The sequence below is a fragment of the Balaenoptera ricei genome, chromosome 1 (genome assembly GCF_028023285.1).
Source record: "Balaenoptera ricei isolate mBalRic1 chromosome 1, mBalRic1.hap2, whole genome shotgun sequence".
NCBI classification, from domain to species: domain Eukaryota; kingdom Metazoa; phylum Chordata; class Mammalia; order Artiodactyla; family Balaenopteridae; genus Balaenoptera; species Balaenoptera ricei.
In genome coordinates, this window is record NC_082639.1 from 135,579,139 (window position 1) to 135,595,080 (window position 15,942).

Here is a 15,942-nt window from a genome sequence, read left to right on the forward strand (position 1 = left end):
TAGCTCTGAATTTAATTGTCTTGTAATTTTTTGTTATCCTGTTTTTTGCTTCTACCTCTAGACTATAAGTTCCTTAAAGGCAGAGTCTGTATCACCTTCTTATCATATACCATTCTACCTCATCATCTCTTTTTCACTTACCAAGCCAAATTCCCCACCCCTCACCCACTACCTGATAGTACCACATTGCCACCAAAAAAACATAGGTCGAAAGGGGGAGGGACTCAGTATTTGCTTGACTATTTGAAGGGAAGGACATTCCAGAATGAAAAAAACAGAAGCAGATGCTAGGTTGTATGAAATGATACAGCTATAGCTACTTTGTAAGTAGATGTGAAAGTACCATACTTCAAAAGGGTTGGGGAGGATCTTCAAGATGGCGGAGGAGTAAGATGCGGAGATCACCTTCCTCCCCACAAATACATCGGAAATACATCTAGAAGTGGAACAGCTCCTACAGAACACCTCCTGAATGCTGGCAGAATACCTCAGACTTCCCAAAGGCAAGAAAATCCCCACGTACCTGGGTACGGCAAAAGAAAAAAGAAAAAACAGAGACAAAAGAATAGGGACGGGACCTGCACCTCTGGGAGGGAGCTGTGAAGAAGGAAAAGTTTCCACACACTAGGAAGCCCCTTCACTGGTGGAGACGGGGGGTGGGTGTGTGGTAAGCTTTGGAGCCACAGAGGACAGCACAGCAACAGGGGTGCAGAGGGCAAAGCGGAGAGATTCCCGCACAAAGGATCGCTGTCAACTAGCAATCACCAGCCTGAGAGGCTGTCTGCTCACCTGCCGGCCGGGACTGGTGGGGGCTGGGAGTTGAGGCTCGGGCTTCGGAGGTCGGATCCCAGGGAGGGGACTGGGGCTGGCTCTGTGAACACAGCCTGAAGGGGGCTAGTGCACCACAGCTAGCTGGGAGGGAGTCTGGGAAAAAGTCTGGACCTGCCTAAGAGGCAAGAGACCATTGCTTCGGGGTGCACAAGGAGAGAGGATTCAGAGCACTGCCTAAACGAGCTCCAGAGACAGGTGCGAGACGCGGCTATCAGCGCGGACACCTGAGACAGGCATGAAATGCTAAGGATGCTACTGCAGCCACCAAGAATCCGGTGTGCAAGCACAGGTCACTCTCCACACCTCCCCTCCTGGGAGCCTGTGCAGCCCGCCACTGCCAGGGTCCTGGGATCAAGGACAGCTTCCCCGGGAGAACACATGGCACACCTCAGGCTGTTGCAACGTCACACCAGCCTCTGCTACAGGCTCACCCCGCATTCGAATTATAACTACCGTACCCCTCCCTCCCCCCAGCCTGAGTGAGCCAGAGCCCCCGAATCAGCTGCTCCTTTAACCCCCTCTTGTCTGGGCAAAGAACAGACGCCCTCAGGTGACCTACATGCAGAGGCAGGGTCAAATCCAAAGCTGAACCCCAGGAGCCATGTGAACAAAGAAGAGAAAGGGAAATGTCTCCCAGCAGCCTCAGGAGCAGCGGACTAAATCTCCACAATCAACTTGATGTACCCTGCATCTCTGGAATACCTGAATAGACAACAGATCGTCCCAAAATTGAGGCCGTGAACTTTGGGAGCAACTGTAGACTTGGGGTTTGCTGTATGCAACAGACTAATTTCTGATTTTTATGTTTATCTTAGTATAGTTTTCAGCACTTGTTATCATTGGTGGATTTGTTTATTGGTTTGGTTGCTCTCCTTTTTTTTTTATTAGTTTTTTAATTTTTTTATTTTAATAACTTTTATTTTTCTTTCTTTTTTCCCCTACCTTTTCTTCTGAGCTGTGTGGCTGACAGGGTCTTGGTGCTCCAGCCGGGTGTCAGGCCTGAGCCTCTGAGGTGGGAGAGCCGAGTTCAGGATATGGGGCCACCAGAGACCTCCCAGCCTCACGTAATATCAATCGGCGAGAGCTCTCCCAGAGATCTCTGTCTCAACGCTAAGACCCAGCTCCGCTCAGCAACCAGCAAGCTCCACTGGTGGACACCCCATGCCAAACAACTAGCAAGACAGGAAAACAACCCCACCCATTAGCTGAGAGGCTGCCTAAAAGCATAATAAGTTCACAGATACCCCAATACACACTACTAAATAACCAAGAGATCACTGAAGAAATCAGAGGAAATCAAAAAATACCTAGAAACAAATGACAATGAAAACACGACCACCCAAAACCTATGGGATACAGCAAAGGCAGTTCTAAGAGGGGAGTTAATAGCAATACAATCCTATCTCAAGAAACAAGAAAAATCTCAAATAAACAACCTAACCTTACACTTAAAGCAATTAGAGAAAGAAGGACCAAAAAAACCCAAAGTTAGCAGAAGGAAAACAATGATAAAAATCAGATCAGAAATAAATAAAAAAATAAATGAAGGACACAATAGCAAACATCAATAAAACTAAAAGCTGGTTCTTTGAGAAGATAAACTAAATTGATAAACTGGTAGCCAGACTCATCAAGAAAAAAGGGGAGAAGACTCAGATCAACAGAATTAGAAATGAAAAAGAAGTAACAGGGGCTTCCCTGGTGGCACAGTGGTTAAAAATCCCCCTGCCAATGCAGGAGACACGGGTTCGAGCCCTGGTCCGGGAATATTCCACATGCCGTGGAGCAACTACAGAGCCTGAGCTCTAGAGCCCGTGAGCCACAACTACTGAGCCTGCGTGCCTAGAGCCCGTGCTCCCAACAAGAGAAGCCACCACAATGAGAAGCCTACGCACCACAATGAAGAGTAGCCCCCCGCTCGCCACAACCAGAGAAAAGCCCGCGTGCAGCAACGAAGACCCAATGCAGCCAAAAATAAAATAAATAAAATAAAATAAATAAATTTTAAAAAAAGAAGTAACAACTTACACTGCAGAAATACAAAGGATCATGAGAGATTACTAGAAGCAGCTATATGCCAATAAAATGCATATCTGGAAGAAGTGGACAAATTCTTAGAAAAGCACAACCTTCCGAAACTAAACCAGGAAGAAATAGAAAATAAAAACAGACCGATCACAAGTAATGAAATTGAAACTGTGATTAAATATCTTCCAACAAACAAAAGCCCAGGACCAGATTGCTTCACAGGTGAATTCTATCAAACATTTAGAGAAGAGCTAACACCTATCCTTCTAAAACTCTTCCAAAATATTGCAGAGGGAGGAACACTCCCCAACTCATTCTACGAGGCGACCATCACCCTGATACCAAAACCAGACAAAGATGTCACAAAGAAAGAAAACTACAGACCAATATCACTGATGAACATAGATGCAAAAATCCTCAACAAAATACTAGCAAACAGAATCCAACAGTACATTAAAAGGATCATACATCATGATCAAGTGGGGTTTATCCCAGGAATGCAAGGATTCTTCAACATATGCAAACCAATCAATGTGATACACCATATTAACAAATTGAAGGAGAAAAACCATATGATAATCTCAATAGATGCAGAAAAAGCTTTCGACAAAATTCAACACTCATTTATGATAAAAACCCTCCAGTAGGCATAGACGGAACTTACCTAAACATAATAAAGGCCATATACAACAAACCTACAGCCAACATCATTCTCAATGGTGAAAAACTGAAACCATTTCCACTAAGACCAGGAACAAGACAAGGTTGCCCACTCTCACCACTATTATTCAACACAGTTTTGGAATTTTTAGCCATAGCAATCAGAGAAGAAAAAGAAATAAAAGGAATCCAAATCGGAAAAGAAGAAATAAAACTGTCACTGTTTGCAGATAACATGATACTATACATAGAGAATCCTAAAGATGTTACCAGAAAACTACTAGAGCTAATCAATGAATCTGGTAAAGTAACAGGATACAAAATTAATGCACAGAAATCTCTTGCATTCCTATACACTAACAATGAAAAATCTGAAAGAGAAATTAAGGCAACACTTCCATTTACCATTGCAACAAAAAGAATAAAATACCTAGGAATAAACCTACACAAGGAGACAAAAGACCTGTATGCAGAAAACTATAAGACACTGATGAAAGAAATTAAAGATGATACAAACAGATGGAGAAATATACCATGTTCTTGGATTGGAAGAATCAACATTGTGAAAATGACTATACTACCCAAAGCAATCTACAGATTCAATGCAATCCCTATCAAACTACCAATGGCATTTTTCACAGAACTAGTACAAAAAATTTCACAATTTGAAAGGAAACACAAAAGATCCCAAATAGCCCAAGCAATCTTGATAAAGAAAAATGGAGCAGGGCTTCCCTGGTGGTGCAGTGGTTAAGAATCCACCTGCCAACGCAGGGGACACGGGTTCAAGCCCTGGTCCGGGAAGATCCCACATGCCGCGGAGCAACTAAGCCCGTGTGCCACAACTACTGAGCCTGTGCTCTAGAGTCTGCAAGCCACAACTACTGAGTCCACGTGAGACAACTACTGAAGCCCACGTGCCACAACTACTGAAGCCCGCCCGCTTAGAGCCCGTGCTCCACAAGAGGAGCCACCACAATGAGAAGCCCGTGCACCGCAATGAAGAGTAGCCCCCGCTCGCCACAACTAGAGAAAGCCCGTGCGCAGCAACAAAGACACAACACAGCCAAAAATAAATAAATTAAATAAATTAATTTAAAAGAAAAAGAAAAATGGAGCTGGAGGAATCAGGCTCCCTGACTTCAGACTATATTACAAAGCTACAGTAATTAAGACAGTATAGTACTGGCACAAAAACAGAAATATAGATCAATGGAACAGGATAGAAAGCCGAGAGATAAACCTACGCACATGTGGTCACCTTATCTTGATAAAGGAGGCAAGAATATACAATGGAGAAAAGACAGCCTCTTCAATAAGTGGTGCTGGGAAAACTGGACAGCTACATGTAAAGGAATTAAATTAGAGCACTCCCTAACACCATACACAAAAATAAACTCAAAATGGATTAAAGATCTAAATGTAAGGCCAGAGACTATAAAACTCTTAGAGGAAAATATAGGCAGAACACTCGATGACAAAAATCACAGCAGATCTTTTTTGACACACCTCCTAGAGAAACGGAAATAAAAACAAAAATAAACAAATGGACCTAACGAAACTTCAAAGCTTTTGCACAGCAAAGGAAACTGTAAACAAGCCGAAAAGACAACCCTCAGAATGGAAGAAAATATTTGCAAACGAAGCAACTGACAAAGAATTAATCTCCAAAATATACAAGCACTCATGCAGCTCAATATCAAAAAAACAAACAACCCAATCCAAAAATGGGCAGAAGACCTAAATAGACATTTCTCCAAAGAAGATATACAGATTGCCAACAAACACATGAAAGGAGGCTCAACATCACTAGTCATTAGAGAAATGCAAATCAGAACTACAATGAGGTATCCCCTCACACCAGTCAGAATGGCCATGATCAAAAAATCTACAAACAATAAATGCTGGAGAGGGTGTGGAGCAAAGGGAACCCTCTTGCATTGTTGGTGGGAATGTAAATTGATACAGCCACTTTGGAGTACAGTATGGAGGTTCCTTAAAAAACTAAAAATAGAACTACCATACAACCAAGCAATCCCACTACTGGGCATATACCCTGAGAAAATCACAATTCAAAACGAGTCATGCACCACAATGTTCATTGCAGTGCTATTTACAATAGCCCGGACATGGAAGCAACCTAAGTGTACATCGAAAGATGAGTGGATAAAGAAGATGTGGCACATATATACAATGGAATTTTGCTCAGCCACAAAAAGAAATGAAATTCAGTTATTTGTAGTGAGGTGGATGGACCTAGAGTCCATCATACAGAGTGAAGTAAGTCAGAAAGAGAAAAACAAATACTGTATGCTAACACATATATATGGAATCTTAAAAAAAAAAATGGTGCTGAAGAACCTAGGGGCAGGACAGGAATAAAGACACAGACGTAGAGAATGAACTTTAGGACACTGGGAGGGGAAAGGTAAGCTGGGACGAAGTGAGAGAGTGGCATGGACATATATACACTACCAAATATAAAATAGCTAGCTAGTGGGAAGCAGCCGCATAGCACAGGGAGATCAGCTCCGTGCTCTGTGACCTCCTAGAGGGGTGGGATAGGGAGGGTGGGAGGGAGAGGCAGAGGGAGGGGATTTGGGAGGATATATGTATACATACAGCTGATTTACTTTGTTATACAGCAGAAACTAACACACCATTGTAAAGCAATTATAGTCCAATAAAGATGTAAAAAAAAAAAGGGTTGGAAAGGATATAGGTAAGTTGTTTCCATGAAATTCTATTAATATAATTACAATTTAAATTTATTAGCTAGCAAAATATTAGTAAAGTATTTGTTTTTCAGAGAACTGAAGAGGCTCAAACTATTCTGGAAAAAGACAAGAAAAAGTGTTCCTAAGAAATCCAAGGTGATTGGCTAGGCAACACCTTTTCAGTCCAGTGTGGTTCTTTATGACATCACTGAATTTATCCCAGAATCACTATGACTGATGATGTTACAGTGATCATCAGTGTATATTTTGCTGACTAGGAAAAGTATCTTCAGTGCTTTGACTGGAGCACCATATTAACTAGTACTCAGGGCATTTCTGCTCTGTCTCTAACCAATTTTTGACTATAAACGCTTTTTCCATTTGAGAGAGAAAGATGCCTTCTCAAGGACTATCCCTGATTTTTCCTCTGTTGTTTATCTGCTTCTTCAGGGAGAGCGTCTGCATTTGTGATGGTACTACCTGGACAAAGGTTGGATGGGAGATTTTTCCAGAAGAAAGGCATTATTTGAAAGTTAAGCCATCTCCATCTCACTGTCTACCTTACCCTCTGGACAAACTATGCTGCAATTTTGCTAGTATGGATATATTTCAGAGTTGTTTACATCTTACTTATATTTTAGTACAAGCTCTCTTTTTAATCCTGTCTGTTTTATCTGCTCATTACCTGTGGGTGAAATGGAAGAAACACCAAAAAAAGGTGAATTAGTGATGCAAATAGTAATAGTTATAGAATATCAAAGAGTTTAAAAGATAAGATTATCATCTTCTTTGAGAGAAAGAACCATGTCTTATTCTTCTTCATAACCTCCCCAATTTCCACCATTCATCCCCAGCATGTAGCAGTTTCTTGCATATGTCGGGTGTTCAGCAAAGGTGTACTCAATTAGAAGGTCCTTAAAATAACCTATTAATTTTAGATAGATTATTTCAAGTTACAAAACACACCAAGAAAGTAGTGAGCTACAATGAATAGAATGCATAGGAAGTGAAGGTATCTGTCTGGGCCCTTAGGTAAGTCATTGTATCTTTCTCAGCTGCCTGATCCATAAAATTAAGGATATGGAACGACATCTTGTTAGATCCCCTCCCGATCTATCTAAGAAAGCTAAGTATACAAAAGTCGGCACGTATTTTTTTAATGGACTGTAAACTAATTTCTAATTTTAGTATAACTTTCTGGAAAATAGCACTCTTAAACTAATTTCCCACTTTGCCAGTGACACCATATTTTGAGGCAATCTTAAAAGCTCATTGACCTTCACAACAATTAGATATTTACAAAATGACTATGATTTTATCACATTATACCTTAAGGCTGTTTAGTAAAGGAAAATATTTTACTAATACTCAAATAATTTCTCCCAGCAGAATGCTCTAATCACAGAAAGTACTTATTAAATGTTTGCCGATGGTGATAATGATTGCTATAACCTTACACAAGGGCATATACAAAAGAGCATTTCTTCTGTATTTATACCTTTCATCTACAGTAACTTTTTCTTTTTATAAATAAGTAACATGTGGTATTTGGAGTTTAAGTGTATATATCCAGAAAACAAATTTAATTTGAACTACAGTAATAAAAAAATCTCTAATATTTTTTTTCTCCTTTTAGCTGAAGAAACAAGCCTCCTTAGATACAGCTGGTAAGGATCTAGAAAGCCAGTCCATCTATGACGCTGACCAAATACTCTGCAGACTGGTGGCCACAACATCAATGATCACCAAGTACCTGAATCAGGTGTCCCATCATCCTCCAGCTAAGAAAGTCAAGCGCCAAAAACTAAAGGGGAAGAGAGTGAAGGAAAAGGAGCCAGAGGATACAAGACATATCCATATGCAAATATAGGTCAGTCCATTATGGAGACTACACAAGAAATCTATTGCAAGAACTCATGTAAGGACAAAAATGGTTCTTTGGGATGCTTTGTAAATTTTTTGCCACATTCTTTACTGAAACTTTCCAACAAAGTCTGGATTGAACAGTTATTTCTACTCAGCTAAAACGGCTCCATACTCACTAAAAGTACTGGGGAAAGACTGTATACAATCACTGCTTCATGTTTAAGTGTTTTGTTCTTTTTAATGCGTTAGATTACTAATCATTAAGCAATCTGTAGAACAGAATCTTCATTTACTGTTTCAGTAAATCTCTGACTTAAATAATATTTGTGATTTTTCTTGGTTTCCTGAGCAAATTTTATGGCCACACTGAGACGTTTAATTTCCCATCTCATATTATTAAAATGGTATGGAAATACTAAGGAACAGATTAATTTTTTAAAGTATAAATGTTTCCATTTTCAGTAAAATAAATGAGGAATTAAGTATCAACACTTTTTTTTTCACACACACACACTGTATTTTATTTTTACAAGAGATAAATAGAACACTTTTTTAATTTCAAACTTTTGTTGATAAGATGCCTCAGTTTTTTAAAATATTCCACACTTTTGTTGATCAGTCACCTCAATTTTTTAAAGTATGGTTTCCATATTTTCCAAACAAAAACTGAGAGACTGGTCTGAGACTAGGACAGATTTTCTTAACAACATGTTGAAGAATTCCAGAAAAATATGCCAGATCTATAATATACCTCCCATCAATATAAGGGGAAAAAAACTTTTAAAAAAACAATCCTTTGTACAGTAATAGATAATGCTACAGTCTTTATAAATAACAGAAGAGAACAGTGCCTGCCTTGGGTTATTGTGGATTATTAAAAGTTTGTTTATGGTTCCACTTTCCACTCCCCTCCTTACTTCCACTCTTCCCTAACCACAACCCTACTCCCACATTTCCATGAATGTCTGCTCCGTACCTTCAGAGTTCTGAACTGTCAACTAATTCCCTCTAGAGAACACTGATATGTATCTCTATTAATGGAGGACCCTTGAACACTTCAAAAGTCTACAAACCTTGAAGACCCAATGAAATTTATCTCTAATAGTCAAATTTTCAGTAGTATAGAGGAGTCTCTGGGGTAGGGAGTCCTCAGCCCCGTAAACCTCTCATCATTAGAGCAAGAAATGGAAGTGGTTTATACTCTTGTTCAGTCTGAATTAAACAAACGTTACATTTTATGTTGAGTAGTTTGTGTTTTGACATTTCACAGCTACATTACCATGAAGCGCCAATCCTTGCAATCCCATCATTGATCTGGAAACAGAAGACTAGTTTATAGTATTATAGTCTTATCTTCATCACTAGGAAATGGTAGGTCTAATTCCCCTAAGACTGTAAGGACCCAAACTAAACAGACGGACATTAGGGAGATGGAAAGTGGGGTGGGCACGCAGCCTTTAGCATGACCGTTGGCTTGGCGCTTAGAGGTCCCGCTCTGCCAACAGTCAGCCTCACAGTGGTCCTCATGGCAGAGAGTGCAGTGAGAGGCGGATCGCGTCCTTCTCCCTCGGGCCCTCCAGGCCCTCTGGCTTCGGGCCTGGCGGGTGAGCTGGGGGGCCCGGGAACAGGCTGAGGGCTGTGTCCCGCAGAGCTCTAGAGCCCTCTCCACGGCCGCCCACTGGCCAGGCCCAGGCCTGGAAGCAGCAGCGAACCTCTTCCCCCAACCCCACCTCCTCGACCAAAGGGCGGTGGCTGTCTCCATGGGTCCCGGCCACTGTTTGGGTGCCCTGAGGAGTCAGAGGGCCAGCTGGGTCCTGGGAGCCTGGCTTCCTCAGTGATGATGGCTGGGCAGGGTCTGGCCCTGAGGGTGCCACCAGCTGAGATCTGCCTCCTCAGCCGGGGCTGGGCACTGGCAGGAGGACCCAGGCTGGGTGCTGGACAAACGCTCCCCGGCAGCGTAACCGGCCCGTGCAGGGACCCCTCCTCTTGGCCAGGCCTGGACCTCAGAGGACGAAAGTAGAGCCTTGGGACCTTGCCCTTTCTTGTCAGAACAAAGAATAACATTTATTTTGGTGGAGGTTTACAGGAACATCGTGACCTGACCATGACCTGACCTCAAGAACAAAGAATCTGACACCAAGACGTTTGCAACAACTAACCATGACCCTCCCTCACCTTTCCTATAAAAGGGTTTTGCTGAAAGCTTTCAGGGAGTTCGGGGTTTTTAAGGTATAAGCCACCCATCTCCTTGCATGGCCCTGCAATAAACCTTTCTCTGCTCCAAACTCCAACGTTTTGGTATTGTTTGGCCTCACTGAATGTCAGGCACATGGACTTGCATTTGGTAACAAAACCAATGAAACTCAACACCGTAAGCCCCAGACTTTCAGAAAAGTTACAGCAAAATTTGTTCCTGGATTGTGTTTTTTAAGTACCATGGGTCATTCTTCAAAAACGGATTTTAAATTATATAATGTGAATTTCACCTACAATAACTATTCATGAAGGGATCAATTAAATTCTTTGCTATTTTCTTTTTGCTTATATATATATATACAAAATCACAAAATCGAAGGTATTGACAGAAATAACGCCCCTAGAAAATATCCAGTACAAGTGGACAATTACGTATAAAATAATCTAAAAAGTATAACTCATCTTTTTCTTCCCAAATATGTTACCTTCCCTCAATTTCCTTACTTCTATTAATTCTCCCAGTACCCTTCTCATTTTACTAATAAGCAAGCTCGTTATGGCTTCCATATGAATCTTCCTAAATATCACTCTAATCCTCTCCCTCGTCTACGTAAAATCTTTCAGTGGCTTCCAAAGGCTACAGAAATGAAATCACCTTAGCCTGACATTTGGGAGTATAATCTGACTGTAATAATAGTAGCATCATTCTTCGAGTGTGATCACACACCAGGCGTTGTGCTAAGTGCTTTATATCATCTCATCTCATTCTCACAACAACGCCCCCAAGAGGTAAGAACTATTATTGGCTCCCTTATCTGGAAATTAAGACTTAAGTATAAAGAATTTAAGTATCTTGTCCAAGGTCACATAGGTTTCAAGTAGAGACACGAGTATTTAAACTCAAGCAATCTGATTCAAAAGCCCATGTACTTACTTCTGCCTGTGCTGTAGCCTAGCTGTGTAAATTATGACTTGCTATTCTAGTAAGGCAATCTCATCACTTTTTCCCCAACATGACACTTTCATTCATAAGATTTTGCTCACACCCTTTCCCCTTACACTGTGTATGCAAATCCCACCCTTTCTTCAAGGCCCACCTCAACTCCACCATGCTCTGACTTCATGTTCTCTGACCTCCCCACAGCATGTACCACCTGCTCTGCCTCTTTTAACCCTTAATTATAGTCTTTCTGATACTGTCATTTAACTCTGGAGTGTGTCTATAGGTTATCATCCTTCACCTAACAAATGTCCAGAGGGCAAGAATAATTAATTGTACCACAACGGTGCTATGCGCATAGTGGGCATTTAATAAATGCTTGCTAAAAAAACACAAATGCAGATAACTATGTAAAATGAATGCCATGAACTTCCTTAGTACTAGTTTTTTAACCAATGTTTGTATGCATGCATAATTACACAGGTATATCTTCGTGAAATCTCTAAGCTCTATTCTACAGGATTATGGAAATGATGCAAGAAAAATATTAGTGAAACTCAAAACAGTACATAGTTTTTTGACCTTTGATTAAAGCATCACATACATATAGAAAAGTGCAAAATTTATAAGTGTACAGCTCAATGAATTTTCACAAATGAGCACACCTTGTAAACAGCAACCAAATTAAGAAAAAAATATTATGCCCCTGAAGTCCCCTTCATGCCATAATGATACCTACTATTCTGACTTCTACCACCATAAATTAATTTTGCCTAGCAAACCATTTTAAATTATTACAATTGTTTCTACCTGGGGAATCAAATATATTCCTCAAGTATGTCATTTCTTTTAAACATTTAAGGAATGGTCCACTCTGCCTAGGTCTCTCAGAAAATGGCCTTGAACATATTTTATACATATATTCTTACAGAAAATTATTGGTGAAATTGTTAGAAGGTGATAAATCAACCAGCTTCCAACCAATATAGTTTCTATTAAGTACAATGTTTTATGCCAATAGCAAAATAGCAACAACAAAAAAAGGCAGATTTCACGTATTATCACCACCAGTGACTATGGTTAGGTCTACAAATAAAACATCTTGATACAAGGTGAAAATGTTAATCACCTCTTTGCTTTGTTAAATGCATAGCCTATAACCCTGTAACTTGAGTCAGTGTGCTACTACCTCGTGAGCTTCCTTACCTGCCCAGTCCAGGAACTCAACACACTCAGTCTGGGAATACCGAGCAGCAACATCTCGAGCTCGCTCTTCCTGGAAGTTCAGAGATTCTATATCAACATCCAGTTCCACCAGTGCTTTCAAAGTTTCCAAACGACCCCAGGCTGCAGCACAGTGTAGGAGCGTGTAACCTAACAAATAGAATGAGGATGGTCAGGTCAAGAAGACTGCGCTGCTTTAGGCTATTTTATGGACCAGAAGATCACAATGGCAATCAGGTATTGAACAATTACTACAGGCTAGGTACTATTCTAAGTGCTTCACATACAGTAAATTCATTTAGTTCATAAAAAACCCTATGAGGTCAGAACTATTATAATCCCTATTTTACAGATAAGGAAACAGAAGTCCAGAGAAGCTAAACTTGCCCAAGGAACACAGCCAGTAAATGATGAACACAGGAGACCAACACAGGCAGTCTGAAGCCTGAGCTCTTCAACATCTTCTAAGGAAGATGGCAATCTCCCTAACAGTCATCTACTGGAACACAATTAGACCTATGACTTTAGTCTAAGGAATCTGCATCAACTCTGATTACTCTATTATTGTTAACACAATCATACAAATTACTACAACTGGTATGCCTTTGGTTTGGAAATTAATCATCTGAATTAAAATGGAAATTATGACCTATCAAATTAGAAAGTTATTTCTTAGATTTACTGAGGCAACTACCATGAGGTATAATTGTAAAGGTGAAAAACATGGGCGGCATCTTTAAAATTTTTTCAGACTGGTTTAAAAAAATCAAGTCAAGACTGATTGTTTTAACTTACCCACGAGGATACATTTGTGATTCACTTAACTGGCCAAAGAGGCATGTAGTACTACAAGAAGAGTTGAGCAAAAGAATGAACTAGCATGTATTAAATGTATTAAGCACTAGGTACTTTATGGGCTACTACTTCATTTAATCCTTCCACTAACACTATGAGGTAGGTATTATCAGCCCCATTAAAGGATACAGAGGAAAGTGCAGATCAGAAAGACTATACCTTGCCCAAGGCCACACTGGTAGTAAGCAGCCAAAGCAAAATCAAACCCAGATTTGTTGCCAAATAAAAGGCTTATAAGGAAAAGGAAATAGCACTCAAATGTTTGCCACTGGTTAGAGTAGGGAAAGAGAGAACAAGGACTCCTCCACTTCCTTCCAGAAACCTCTCCCTTGGCTCCCTATTTACCACATTCCCACAGTCCTGGGTCTCAGACCAAGTTGTAAACTATCTTAGTCTTGAGGCTATCATAACCAGAAGGGATAATAAAGAATTAATAAGGAATCAAAAGGAACATGAAGTAAGCTACTCCACGATCAGCCAAATGTGGAATTACCTCCGCTCTTTGGCCCAACTCTTTTTTTTAATGTTACAACAGTGAGACATTTCAGAACACCAAGAGATTAAGACTGGCCCAAGAATGTGATCATGCCTTTAGCCCCTACAAAATGGGAGGCCAAGAAATACCCAGATATCAACCCTCATTGTTCCCGCCTTCCAAAGATGCATTTCTTCAGCCAAACAGCCCAGGGCCCCTGGTTTGCTGGGAGAGGGGGACACTATCTACGGAAAAGACACTGCAGTAGCAGGAGCAGGAGGCCATTCCAAATGAGATATTCTGGGTCCTGATATTGCTTTTCTCAAGGCTGAAGTTACAGGCCAGGCCAGCAGTAACAACTAAATTTTTTTCCTATTTTTTAATATACATAGTTTAAAAACAAGAAAACATGATTTCTAAACAGAGACAGGCTTTGACCAAGGAATTTAAAACCTATGGGTTTAAACCATGGGTTTAAAAAAACCATTGTATGTTTTCTTTTTCCCCTTGTGAGAGATGGTGTGTTTTCTAGAAGAAAACACACAGATCTTTGTACTATATGAACCCCACAGCCTTCCCAGGAAAAGAAGAACATTTAAATAAGATGATTTCAAAAGCATCCAGACAAGAAGGGGATTTTCCTAAAGTTCTCCCATAATATTGGCAATGAGTATTTGATCCCAGAAGGGAGATACAGAAGGTTACATTTAGAAATCCCAGCAGGAAGAAAGGGACCGTAAATGGAATTCTGAAAAATTGGGATTGGTTCTAAGAGAAAAATAATTTCTTTGTGGAAGACTACTGGTTACTAAATAGAGAGAGTCAATTGAGCAGGTAGTTCACAGTAAGGCAAAAGATCAGACAAGAAGAAAAGTAATCTTTTTCCTCTATGCAGGCATTGTTCTGTGTGCTTCACAAGTATCAACTCATTTAATCCTCACTACAATCCTATGACGTAGGCACGAGTATTTTTCTCATTTATAGATGAGGAAACAAAAGTATGGAGAGGATAAGTACTGTTCTCAAGGTTGCTATAAATTGATGAAGGTCATTAATAAGGTCAAAATCCAAAAACTCCGATGATGATAGACACAAACAAGTAATAGGCCATGGAGCAAAATACTCCCCTACCTAGAATATTTTTCACAATCTGCCTACCACCAGCAGTACCAGACTCTTTGAATTCCCCAAATCATGTTGTTTCATGCCTCTATAACTTTGCATATGCTGCTTTTTTCTGACTGATACAGTAATTACAGTAGCAAAATAAAAAATAGAAGTATAAATTTTATATTTACTTAGCATTAATACTGGTATTTTGTAAAACTCAGAGTTCAGAATTCATTTTTTTAATTAGTGTAACTAATACACTTAACCGTGGCACCACCAGGGAAGCCCACTAATACACTTTAAATATGAAAATGCATAAGCATAAAATATCACATAAAAGCATAACTATCAAATAGGAATATTAAGTATATATTGTCATTCTATTAGCAATATAAATTGTTAGATAAAACAAATCAAAATTAAAGATTAAAAAACAAATACTAGGGACTTCCCTGGTGGTACCGTGGTTAAGAATCCACCTGCCAATGCAGGGGAAACGGGTTCAAGCCCTGGTCCGGGAAGATCCCACATCCCGCGAAGCAACTAAGCCTGTGCGCCACAACTACTGAGTCTGCATGCCACAACTACTGAAGCCTGTGTGCCTAGAGCCCATGCTCTGCAACAAGAGAAGCCACCGCAATGTGAAGCCCACGCACCACAACGAAGAGTAGCCCCCACTCACCACAACTAGAGAAAGCCCACGTGGCAACGAACACCCAATGCAGCCAAAAATTAATTAATTAATTAATTAATTAATTTTTTAAAAACACAAATACTATAAAAATGAAGAAACTATAATCATGAAAATTGCAAAAAAACACATTATTTGATTTTTTAAGTGTGTCAATGGTATCAACAGGATATTTCTGTACAAATTTTTTCAGTTACTGAAGTTTTTCTCACTCAACATTAGTTGGAAGTAGTTATAAACCAATACCAAATATTTTCCTTCAAATTACCTCAACTCTAATTTTAAAAGAGAGCGATATCTCCGAACAGCTTTTTGCTTTTTTGATAGAACTGCAATCTTTTTATTGAGA

General features: G+C 40.0%; 2 protein-coding genes across 5 annotated transcripts in view; one reads left to right on the forward strand and one right to left on the reverse strand.

The window, feature by feature from the left end:
* Positions 1 to 15,942, reverse strand: part of LOC132373402 (ankyrin repeat domain-containing protein 45) — a 154,999-nt gene that overhangs the window by 125,658 nt on the left and 13,399 nt on the right. For all 4 annotated transcript variants that reach the window (XM_059936495.1, XM_059936505.1, XM_059936526.1 and 1 more), the window contains exon 3: positions 12,445 to 12,612. In XM_059936495.1, the coding sequence (XP_059792478.1) occupies positions 12,445 to 12,612 (168 nt within the window). The remainder of the gene's footprint in view (positions 1 to 12,444; positions 12,613 to 15,942) is intronic.
* On the forward strand, positions 6,631 to 8,106 carry TEX50 (testis expressed 50). Its single transcript, XM_059893704.1, has 2 exons — positions 6,631 to 6,954; positions 7,873 to 8,106. Exons 1-2 carry the CDS (start codon positions 6,631 to 6,633, stop codon positions 8,104 to 8,106), a joined length of 558 nt encoding a protein of 185 aa, XP_059749687.1.

Coding starts and splice junctions, on each gene's coding strand:
- TEX50 (XM_059893704.1), top strand. CDS start 6,631: ATGCCTTCTCAAGGACTATCCCTGATTTTTCCTCTGTTGTTTATCTGC. Junction 6,955..7,872: donor GGAAGAAACACCAAAAAAAG/GTGAATTAGTGA, acceptor TTCTCCTTTTAG/CTGAAGAAACAAGCCTCCTT.